This window comes from Capra hircus, chromosome 15 (assembly GCF_001704415.2).
Source record: "Capra hircus breed San Clemente chromosome 15, ASM170441v1, whole genome shotgun sequence".
Taxonomy (NCBI): Eukaryota; Metazoa; Chordata; class Mammalia; order Artiodactyla; family Bovidae; genus Capra; species Capra hircus.
The window spans coordinates 75,675,194-75,687,999 of record NC_030822.1 but is presented as its reverse complement, the minus strand read 5'-3'; the positions used below and the strand labels follow the sequence as shown (position 1 = coordinate 75,687,999).

At 36.3% G+C, this 12,806-nt stretch overlaps 1 protein-coding gene across 3 annotated transcripts in view; it reads right to left on the bottom strand.

Moving 5' to 3' along the window:
- CEP126 (centrosomal protein 126) overlaps nucleotides 3,560-12,806 on the bottom strand; it is a 112,751-nt gene continuing 103,504 nt past the window's right edge. For 2 of the 3 annotated variants that reach the window (XM_005689378.3, XM_013969409.2), the window contains 2 exons: nucleotides 10,075-10,139; nucleotides 3,560-4,257 (listed from right to left, as the gene is read on the bottom strand). In XM_005689378.3, coding sequence (XP_005689435.2) covers nucleotides 4,195-4,257; nucleotides 10,075-10,139 — 128 coding nt within the window. In that variant the 3' untranslated portion in view covers nucleotides 3,560-4,194. The remainder of the gene's footprint in view (nucleotides 4,258-10,074; nucleotides 10,140-12,806) is intronic. The other variant, XM_013969408.2, reaches the window with a different exon arrangement.

Below are 12,806 nucleotides of genomic sequence, written 5' to 3'. Positions count from 1 at the left end.
CTGCATCAAACCTAGACTGGTGATTCGTTTCTTATATGATATACATGTTTCAATGCCATTCTCCCAAATCATCCCACCCTCTCCCTCTCCTACAGAGTCCAAAAGACTGTTCTATAAATCTGTGTCTCTTTTGCTGTCTCACATAAGAATGGACTTATATACAAAACAGAAATAGATTTACAGATAGAGAAAACAAGCTTATGATTACCAAAGGAGAAAGCTGTGGGGAGTCAGAAATTAGGAGTTTGGGATTAATATATACACGCTACTATGTAGAAAAAAATAACCAACAAGGACCTACTGTATAGGACAGGGAACTATACTTAACATTTTATAATAACCCACAAAGGAAAAGAATCTGAGAAAAGATATATAACTAAATCACTTTGCTGTATACCTAAAACTAACACAACTCTGTAAATCAACTATACTTTAATTAAAAAAAGTAAAAAAAAAAAAAGAAAATCTATTTTTGTATTTCAAAATCATTGTCACCATAAATTATGGATTTTACCCATGGAGTAAAAAAAAGAAATTCTAAGATAATTTTTAAACTAGCCATAATGTATAAATAAGGACCATTGAATGTGAGCAGTTAGTTTTACAACTCTTGTTCTCATTATTTTTGTTTTTTTTTTTTTTAAATTTAAATTTTATTTTTATTATTATTATTTTTTGCTCTTTATTATTTATTTATTTATTTTTTACTTTACAATACTGTATTGGTTTTGCCATACATTGACATGAATCCGCCACGGGTGTACATGAGTTCCCAATCCTGAACCCCTCTCCCACCACCCTCCCGATATCATCTCTCTGGATCATCCCAGTGCACCAGCCCCAATCATCCTGTATCCTGTATCGAACCTAGACTGGTGATTCATTTCTTACATGATAGTATACATGTTTCAATGCCATTCTCCCAAATCATCCCACCCTCGCCCTCTCCCACAGAGTCCAAAAGACTGTTCTCTACATCTGTGTTTCTTTTGCTGTCTCACATACAGGGTTATCATTACCATCTTTCTAGATTCCATATATATGCGTTAGTATACTTTATTGGTGTTTTTCTTTCTGGCTTACTTCACTCTGTATAATCAGCTCCAGTTTCATCCACCTCATTAGAACTGATTCAAATGTATTCTTTTTAATGGCTGAGTAACATTTCACTGTGTATATGTACCACAGCTTTCTTATCCATTCATCTGCTGATGGACATCTAGGTTGCTTCCATGTCCTGGCTATTATAAACAGTGCTGCAATGAACACTGGGGTACACATGTCTCTTTCAATTCTGGTTTCCTTGGTGTGTATGCCCAGCAGTGGGATTGCTGGGTCATAAGGCAGTTCTATTTCCAGTTTTTAAAGGAATCTCCACACTGTTCTCCATAGTGGCTGTACTAGTTTGCATTCCCATCAACAGTGTAAGAGGGTTCCCTTTTCTCCACACCCTCTCCAGCATTTATTGCTTGTAGACTTTTGGATTGCAGCCATTCTGACTGGTGTGAAATGGTACCTCATTTTGGTCTTGACTTGCATTTCTCTGATAATGAGTGATGTTGAGCATCTTTTCATGCGTTTGTTAGCCATCCATATGTCTTCTTTGGAGAAATGTCTATTTAGTTCTTTGGCCCATTTTTTGATTGGGTCGTTTATTTTTCTGGAATTGAGCTGCATAAGTTGCTTGTATATTTTGAGATTAGTTGTTTAAAGGTAACTTTTTAACTCCCCTCTTTCACTTTCATCAAGAAGCTCTTTAATTCTTCACTTTCTGCCATAAGGGTGGTGTCATCTGCATATATGAGATTATTAATATTTCTACCGGCAATCTTGATTCCAGCTTGTGCTTCATCCAGCCCAGCATTTCTCATGATGTAGTCTGCATATAAGTTAAATAAGCAGGGTGACAATATACAGCCTTGATGTACTCCTTTTCCTATTTGGAACCAGTCAGTTGTTCCATGTCCAGTTCTAACTGTTGCTTCTTGACCTGCATGCAAATTTCTGAACAGGTGGGTCAGGTGGTCTGGTATTCCCATCTCTTTCAGAATTTTCCACAGTTTGTTGTGATCCACACAGTCAAGGCTTTGGCAAAGTCAAGAAAGCAGAAGTAGATGTTTTTCTGGAACTCTCTTGCTTTCTCGATGATCCAACAGATGTTGGCAATCTGATCTCTGGTTCCTCTGCCTTTTCTAAATCCAGCTTGAACATCTGGAAGTTCACAGTTCACGTACTGTTGAAGCCTGGCTTGGAGAATTTTGAGCATTACTTTGCTAGTGTGTGAGATGAGTGCAATTGTGTGGTAGTTTGAACATCTTTGACATTGCCCTTTTTGGGATTGGAATGAAAACTGACCTTTTCCATCCTGAGGCCACTGTACCTCACTCACATATGTACCCAAATGTCAGTTTCTCAGAGCCCTTCTCTGAACACTTTACCTCTGTCTAAAATAATACTCCCATCATTCTCTGTCCCTTACCATGCTCTGGTTTCCATTCAGTGTTATCTGATATTATAGTATGTTATAACTATCTAATATTATAGTCTTTTGTTTTAAAATCTGTAATTCTCACTAAAATTTAAATTCCATAGTGGCAGACAGTTAAGTTTTATTTTTTATTGTATCCCTAGCACACGAAGCAGTACCTAGCACGCAGTAAGGGGCTCAACAAATTGAACAATTGAATATTTTTTCCTTTGTTATTTTGATCTGCCAGTATGCACCTTATTTTAATTTCAAAGGGCACAAATTAAGGACAATTTCTATCTTCTAGAATTCTCTTGATCTAGAAGAACAGACATTTATGCACACAAATAATTATAATGTAGGGTAAAAATTTATATGTAGTGGAGATTTATAGGTAGTGGAGATGATTACTAGAAAAAATTGGGAGGAAATTTAACCTAAACAGAATTTAAAAGAATGAATTAAAGTTTATCAGCAGATGTAAGTAGAGTGAAAAGGAAGGTATTCCAAGATAGTATCAAGGGTATATGTACAGGCAGAGAGGCATGAAATAGCAGGTTGTATTTGGGGGTCTGTAAAGAGTTCAGTACGCTGAAATAAGTGGTGTGGTGAGAGAGTTGGTAAAGATGATGTAGGTAAACAGGGAGGACTCAGGATATGAAGAGCCTTACATGCCATGCTCAGGTGTGTAAATTTTCTCTAGCAGCCAGAGAGGAAGCTCTAAAGACATTTAAGTTGGGATTGATATAATTTTCATTCTGGTCACTTCACTCACACTTTAGAAATGCCACTCTAGAAGCCTTATTGGTGCCAGAGGTAAGAGATTCATCTCGAAATAGTCCAGATGAGAAGTGATGAGAGCATGAAGTAGAAATTCTTGATAAAAGGATGTATGCTGCTGATGTACTCAGTCATGGCCAACTCTGTGATCCCATGGACTGTGGCCCGCCAGGTTCCTCTGTCCATGGAATTTTCCAGGCAAGAATCCTGGAGTGGGTAGCCATTTCCTTCTTCAAAAGGAGGTATGAGACTATCTTCATTTTATGAAAACAATTTTTTTAATGATCATACAACTTTTGGTTTTGTTTCTATACTTAAAGAAAATAGACATTCTCATTGGGAAAAGAACATACTGATCAGACAATTTAAGTAATCCAGTTGGGATTGCAGTTTACTTTTGATATTTATCATTTGCCTCATGAGCTTTACTAGTAAAGCCAATTCTTTAGAGACCAATCACCCCTTTAAAAAGCGATAACTTTAATTTCTGAACATGTAGAATTGAGAATAAGACCCTATAGTAACATCTCCAAAGTACAGAGATCCTTCAAAGTCCTAAACAAATAAAATTACTATTTATGAGAGGTATTATTAATCATAAACTTTTTACACCATTCTACAGAAATTTAGGATTTATTAGGAATTTCAGCAAAACAAGCTCCTGAACTAATTTGAATAATAAAATATCTTACTTTTCAAATACAATGAATTTATTTCCAGTAGCATTCTCATTAAAAACAGTGCAGTATTTTCATTTATTAAAAATGTATTTATCAATAAAGTACATAATAAAGTATTATAAGCATAAATGTAAATCAATCAATTTATCTCCATTGTTCATGTTATTTGATGGTATTTTATTTTAATAATTAACAAACACATAAATATATATTTATAGGAGATTCTCAAAAATAATGATCCCATTTAATAGCTACTGTTGATACTCATCAGTATTTTCTCTGTGATCTGGATCCAACATCAGGAGATGGACTGGTCCTTGGCTGGCTGTTCTGTAACATAATTTCAGAATATATTCTTTTACTGTAGTATTCATATTCTTTAAGGTAAAATCTGTTAGGTGGATCTCCTTACACATTACAGATTTTAATAAGACTGAACTCGTAATTCAGTTCCTCAAATGCTACATAAACATCAATCTCAACATGATGACTATCACTTTATATAAGGCATCATACTAATTATAATGGTTCATAATCTTTACTCTTTGCTATTGGTAAGATGTACTTAGAGGTGCTTTTTAAAAATCATAACCTGCTGTATAAATGGTCAAAATTTAATAATTTTATTTTCTACAGGAATCACTTGGAGCCCATATAATACCCTAGGAATAGTTTAATAATGTTAGGCTAAAGAAGTTCTTGGGAAGGTGATTGTTAAAAATTCATTAAATTTGTTTTATTAAAAAAGCAGGTAAAATATTCCAAACTGAAAATTCTGCTTCTAAGATTCCTCGGTTTTATATTGAAAAATCATGGGAGGGCCTGGAGGCGGCCCTGCAGTAACCCTTTTATCCTATATTGTAATGCACAGACTTACTTCCTTACTTGAGGAAAGGAAAGTGTTTTCTGCTTTCGAGTCCCAGCCTGACACAGGGTAAGAACTAAGTCTATATTTGTTCAGTGAATAAAAATAGACAAATATAATAATTTTTACAAAAAGAAAATATCAGACTTCTACGGTTGCCAAAAAGAAGAACTTCTAAATTTTGGGTAAAACAAAGTCTGAGCTGGGTAAGCCTATCAGGGGGATGACACTGAAGTCAAGTCTTAAAGAATAGAGGAGAGAGGAATTTAGGAGCACTCCTGTGAAGCAGTGGGAGCAGCGTGGGCCCGGGATGCTGCAAGAAGTTCCAGGGAGACCTGCTTCTTACTCAAAGAGTATGTAAATTATGACCTGTGGAGCAACTGGAGATGAGAGTGAAAAGCTCTTGAGTGTAGTTCTCTGGAGTTTTTAAAAATTACTTTTCATTATCTATTTATTTATTTTTGGGTGCACTGGGTCTTTGTTGCTGCACTGGCTTTTTCTAGCTGTGGCAAACAGTGGTTGCTCTTTGCTGCATTGGGGTGACTTCTCTTGTTGCAGAACACAGGCTCTAGGTGAAGGGGCTTCAGCAGTTGCGGCCCGTGGGCTCTGCACCTGCGGCTCAAAGGCCCTAGAGCGCGGGCTCAGTAGTTGTGGTATATGGGCTTAGCTGCTCTGTGGCATGTGGAATCTTCCTGGGCCGGGGATTGAACCCTGTCCCCTGCACTGGCAGATGGATTCTTATTCAAGGTACCACCAGGGAAGTCTTAATTTTATCTTTCAGGTGATGGGTAACTACTGAGATTGGGTTTTAAGAAAGAGAGTGTTATGTTCATACTTGCGCTTTAAAAAGATTACTCTGATGGCGATGGTGTGAAAGACGCAGTGGTGAGAACAAAAAGGGAGGCTGTTGAAATGGTCTAGATGAGACACGATGAATTATTAAACTAAGATAATAGTAGAAATAGAGAGGAGTCAGCGGATTTGAGATGCACTTTATTATTGGGAGGATTTATTGACTAGGGGTTAAGGGAGAATGAGAAGCCTGGATAAGATATAAATTTCTCTCTGGGAAATTTGGTGGATAATGGCGTCATTGATTGAAATAAGGGTTATAAAAGGTAGAACAGATTTTGGGGGGAAGATGGGAAAGTGTAAACCCTGACTCATCACTGAGAACTCATCACCAGAACTCATCACAGTTCTGAGAGTTGAGAAAATCACTTAATGTCGCCAACTTAGAAGATTAAACAGAAGAATATATCTATGAGACCATTTGGTACAGGGCTTTTCAATGGTAGGAGCCTAGTAAGTGTGAATTTCCTTTCTTCTAATTATGTCTCAAAAATGTTCAGTTGCCACAAAGACTATTATTGATTAAATGTTAACACTCAGGGGCTTCCCAGGTGGTGCACTGGTAAAGAATCCAACTGCCAATGTAGGAGATACAGGTTCGATCCCTAGGTTGGGAAGATCCCCTGGAGAAGGAAATCGCAACCCACTCTAGTATTCTTGCGTGGAGAATTCCATGGACAGAGGAGCCTGGCGGGCTGCAGTCCATGGGTTTGGAGTTGGACACGACTGAGTGAGTACACAACAACATTAACACTCAGGGACTTCCCAGGTGGCCCAGTGGCTGGGAGCCCACAGGGCTGTGGGTGTGGTCGTGGTCAGGAAACCAAGACCTCAGCTGACAGGACAGCTGAGCCAGTGTGCTCTGGAGCCGGCACTCTGCAACCAGAGGAGCCTGTGCGCCCACAATTGGAGAAAGCCTGCGCAGCCAAAGCAAACAAACAGATAAACAACACTCAGTAGAGGCCTTTGGAAGAATGCTAGAAACAGTGGTACTCTTATGGAGCATAGAATCCTTAGAACATTAAAAAAAGTTTCAGGTTCACTGCGTTTTAATGAAGCCTGAAAAATGTGGATAATTTATATATTCACAGACCATGTATAAAAAAACCATATAATCTCCACCAATATTTTGCAAATTTCTATGAAGTGGACAGATAAGTGAAAAAAAGCCTCTAAGATCCAAAAAAGATTATTCACTTAGAAAGACAAATAACAAAGTGCATATGGAGTATATATGTATAAAACCAGATATACTGCAGTAATAAGTTCAGAGGAGGCTTAGAGTATCATAGACAACAGTACCATAGAGTATTGGTCGCAGGATGCTTCATGGGAGAAGTAACATTAAACTGCAGCTTAGAGGGTTGTGTCTGAAGAGTAGAGCAAAAATATAGTGCAGATAGGAATTGGGCAAGAATGTAAGTAAAGCATGAGAAAAACATGAAAGCAGAGCAGAGGACTGCAAACTTAATTCCCATTAAATACATTAAACATGTTTGGCTAGAATGGAAGATCGACATTGTACACTGTGGGATTAAAAATTGTTGTTAGAATAATTCCTATTTTTTAGAAGAGAAGTTACACTTTGCATGTAAATTTCATGTAAATACTTTTTGGAATGTCACTTTTTTTGGAGATAATTGAAGCTAGTAAGATGACCATGTGTGTTAGTTGCTCAGTCGTGTCTGACTCTTTGTGATCCCATCGACTGTAGCCCACCAGGCTCCTCTGTCCATGGGATTCTCCAGGCAGGAATACTGGAGTGGGTTGCCATTTCCTTCTCTAGGGGATCTTCCTGACCCAGGGATCGAACCCAGGTCTCCCACATTGCAGGCGGATTCTTTACCGTCTGAGCCACCTGGGAAGCCGAGGTGGCAATAATAATAATAGTGCAACTTAACATGTATTTAGCACAGGCTATGTTATAGGTTCTATTCTAAGTGCTTTACATGGGTGATTATCTCACATAATGCTAATCAGTACTCTATGGGGGTGGATACTATTAAAGTGATTATGAGTGTTCAATGAAGGAATACAGGAAAGAGTGGGTCGAATACTTTTCTTCTGGAAAATCTCAGAACAGCACTTGCTATAAGCAATAGCAGTTGACTGTGCTATGAAAGATACTGAGGTGGCTCTCCTGCTCAAAATTATTCCTCTAACCCAAGTATTAAAGTGCCTGAAATCCCACTATTAGAAATCCATTATTGTTCTTTCTAGATAATGGTTTCAAATGATTTAAATGGTTTTACACCTTTCAGAATGATTTTTTAAAATGATAAAGTATCTTTTAAAATTTATACTGAACACATTAGGAAGAAAAAATACATCAGTTTACTTCTATGCTTGAGATGAGAAACCCAGATCAACACTATCAAGCACTGGTATGGGGGGAACATCCCAAAGGGCAATTGAATGGGGTAAATATGCAAACAGCAACAACAATAAAGCCATATATGTGGGGTGGGGGGTGGATTAATATATAAACTTCACTCAGGTTGCGAATTTTCCAGAGAGATATACAACTTCTGGGAATGAAACATCAATTCTCCAATGTTAAACCAATGACATGTGGGTTTTTAGTATTGGGGTACCTGATAGATATTATATATTGCTAGGTGGAGAAATTCAGTTTCTGAATTAACTACGTAATACTTGTACATTGTAAAGCTATAATATAGCATTATAATTTAAAAACAAAATTCTTGTTCATATAGATAGGAAAACATTGGAGATGAATGAAAAAGAAAAAAACACTGATAAAAAGCTTATCTGCAATATCTCCAAAATAACAAATACTTTTGAACAGACATTTTTGCCATTTAAAGAGATAGAAATATTTTTTGGAAAAATCTCTATTGACTAGAAATAGGCTATACTACAGGTGTCCTGGAAAATACAATTTTAATGGTCTCTTGCACTTTCACTTTTCACTTTCATGCATTGGAGAAGGAAATGGCAACCCACTCCAGTGTTCTTGCCTGGAGAATCCCAGGGATGGGGGAGCCTGGTGGGCTGCTGTCTATGGGGTCGCACAGAATCGGACACGACTGCAGCAACTTAGCAGCAGCAGCAGTACATACAGAAAGTGTAAGAATATGGTTATATACTGCCTTTTTAGAACTTTCATATTAAATAATTTTACATACATAAAATACAGTGAAGACCCAAGAACAAATTTTGAAATCTTTTAAAAGACCAAAGTACATCGAAAGCCCATGCACTTTATTCCAAAGAGAAGAACTAAGCTTGGACATCTAAAAGTGTGGACATCTGTTTTCGGGACTATAGATAAAAAACAGTTAAACAGAAGATGCGAAGTCAAGATACAGGTAGAAATAAGCCCAAGTGATTAGAAGAAAAACAGGCTATGAAAACATAAACTGAGAACTCTGCATTCATAATAACCTGAATAAAAAAATTAAAAAATAACCTGAATCTAATCATGAGAAAACAATCAGACAAATCCAGATTACAGGGTATTCAATATAATCAGTCTGGATGCTTTGCAAGTGTCAATGTAGATGAAAGATTAAAAAAGAGACTTTTCTAGGTTAAAAGATATGACAACCAAATGAAACACTATAATCCTGGGTTAGATCCTGGATCAGAGAAATAAAATAGCCACAGAGAGTTCTTTTTTAGACAGCTGAAGAACTTTGAATGTGGAATGTGTATCAAATAATATGTGATATTAAATTTCTTGGGTGTGATGATTTTGATGATGTAGGTGAATTTCTGTGTGCTGGGGTATTAGAGGGGAAGTATCACCATGTCTACACTTTAAAGCAGTTCATTAAAGTATATTTTTGTGTGTGTGTAACTATGCATCTTCTGTCCCATCTACCCTGTCCTATCCGAGCCCACCTATTCTACTCTCCTCTTTCATCTGCCCATCCATCCATACATCAGATAAACCAAGGACAGCAAAATGTCAACAGCTGGTGGATCTAAATGAAGAGTAAAATAAAATAAAATAAAAACAGCAGACAGACGGGCAAACAAAAATAAAATGTTCAAATCTCCAGGCAGAATATGGCAAATGAAATGGTATTGATGGAGGAGGGGAATGGAGTAATTTTGATGTCATAATTCTGTGAATTTATACCATTTTCCCTGAAAAAGGAAGGTTGCTGACTGATGTTACTGTTAAAATAAGGAAGAGTAACGTGTTTGGAGAGAAAGTTAATGGTTACCATCCATCAATTGATGAAATGCTCTCAATGTAAAAATCTTTATATTATGATTTTTTAAATGAGAGGATATTTCCTTGATTCTAATAAAACATCTTATAATTAAAAAGTTGATTGGGGAGAAAAGCTTCCTAAAAGTCAATCTCAGGAAAAATTATTATCAATAAAGGATTCTTACATATAAAAACATGATGTTTCCTAAAATAAGAAAACAAAAAATACTCTGAAAATACTTACCAGAAGTGGTATTATTTGTAAAGTACTTTTGATGGATGGATTTTTGCAAATGGTTTCTTGTATATCTGAAACAATTATACCATGATATATAAATAATTTAGTTATCTATATTGAAAGGACTGGCTAAAGAATCAAATATCAAATTCTGATGTGTCAAAATATTCAAAACTGAATAAGAAACTTTTTTCCATATTGTCCTCAGAAACAGTCAAGAGTTAATTTGATTGAAAACAATTATTTATGTTTTAGGAACATAAAAACAAAATTTATGTTCCTAAAAAGACATTCCTAGTACTTTGACTGTTCCATACCAATCTTTATTCAAATGATTATTTGAATCATTTGCATGGTTATTTTTTCATTAAAATTTTTCTATCTTCTTTTTTTTATTTTTATATCTTCTTTTTAAACAAAAAACAAATTTCATTTTTGGAGGATCTCAGGAAAAAGGAGGAGATGTTTAGGTATTGAGGTGAAAAAAGTTTAGCAATTTGGTCAGCTCTTGCCTTTTCAATGTTTTTGCTTTCGTCCATATAATAGCAAGGATCTGGACAAAAGAAAAAAATTAAGACAGAATCTTTTACATGAAGTATTTAATATGTGTGAAAATATCTAAAGGAAAAAAAGAACCCTCCAAAAAAAACTGACTTGATGCTTTTATTCTTTATCTGCTTAATTTTTGGAGAAGGAAATGGCAACCCACTCCAGTATTCTTGCCTGGAAAATCCTATGGACAGAGGAGCCTGGTGAGCTATGGTCCACGGGGTCGCAAAGAGGTGGACGCTACTGAGCACAGCACAGCCGCATAATTTTACATCGTAAACCTACAGCTTTAGTTATGTATTGCTTTTGTAGATTCAGCACCCTGTCTTTTATTAATGTATTAAGTATTTAATTTTGAAATTAACACAGAGTATGTAAAACATATGTGCATATTTTAGTTAGTAATAATAAAGCTAATGTCTTGTGTAACTACCTAGACTAAGATATTTGAACATTATCATCACTTTGGAGAAATCCTGGAATACCTCAGCTGCTCTGGGGATTGCACTCTCTTCCCTTGCTCACAGAGGTAATGCACTAAACTGGCTTTGCTTCTTTATAGGTTTAATACGTGTGTGCGTATCCCCCAAATAATTGTCTAGTTTTGCATGTTTCTGAGCTTTACATGGAGAAGGCACTGGCACCCCACTCCAGTACTCTTGCCTGAAAAATCCCATGGACAGAGGAGCCTGGTAGGCTGCAGTCCATGAGGTCACAAAGAGTTGGACACGACTGAGCGACTTACCTTTCACTTTTCACTTTCCTGCATTGGAGAAGGAAATGGCAACCCACAACAGTGTTCTTGCCTGGAGAATCCCAGGGATGGGGGAATCTTGTGGGCTGCCGTCTATGGGGTCGCACAGAGTAAGACACGGCTGAAGCGACTTAGCAGCAGCAGCAGCAGCAGCAGAGATTTACATAAAAAGTATTTCTGTGGTTTGTCTTATTTTGCTCAAAATTATATATTATTTGGATTCATCCATGATGACGTGTGTAGCTCTAGTTTTCCATGTGTGTAGCTGTTCATTTCCTTGTTGAATAGTAATCCAGAACCTGAATATACCATATATATATGTGCATATACATATGTTTTAAAATTCTTGGCTTTTGTTGTTATGATGATCTCTATCCCCTGGAGAAGGGAATGGCAACCCACTCCAGTATTGTTGTCTATGGAATCCCATGGACAGAGGAACTTAACGGGCTACATCTGGGTTGGAAAGAGTCAGACATGACTAAGCAACTAACACACACACACTACACATACTTATACATGTTTCTTGATACACATGTGCAGTTTTCTCTAGATATGCACCTAGAAGTAAAATTGCTAGGTTGTAGGGTATGTTCATGTTCAATTTATTACATGGGTAGCAAAATATTTTCTAAAAGATTGCCTCAGTTTACATTCCCATCAGCATTATCAGAGAGCTAACTGCTGTATGTCTTTGCCAACACTTAGCATTGCCACGCTTTTAAACTCATGTCTTTCTGATGAGTATATAACTGTATCTCATTGTTTTATTTTGCATTACTAATAATGTTGAATAATCTATTAGTATTTATTGTCATTTGCATTTTCTTTGTTTTGAAGTTCCTGTTCATCTTCCCACACCTATTTTTCTACTAAATTGACTTTTCTTATTGATATATAGAAGTTCTTTATATATTTGAATGATGTATTAAATTTTGTTTTGTGGCCTGCCTTTTCATTCTTTTAATGTTCTGAAACGAAGAAAAGTTTATAACTTTAATACAGCCAAATTTATTATCTTTTTCCTCTATGGATTATGATCCTTGTGCTCTACTTAAGAAATCCTTCCTTGAAATCCTGAGATTACAAATATTTTCTATACTACCTCCTATAAGCTTTATATATATATTTTTCACATGTAATCTTTAATCACCTTGTAACTGATTTTTACGTATATTATGTAGTAGGAGCTCAATTTAATTTCTTTCTATTTGGTGCTCAATTATTGTAACATGAAATGACAAACAACTTGTCTCAAAATGACCCCAGAAGTTCTTCATAGCTACTTGGGACCCAAGAACGGGTTCTCATCCTATGGGCTTTACCTAAATCTAATCAGTAGCTCATTCCAGTGAAAAAGGCTGCAACTTCTCACACTGGGATCCCAATCAGATGTTTGTTAGACTGGTTTATATTGTTCCATGGCTCTTAGATC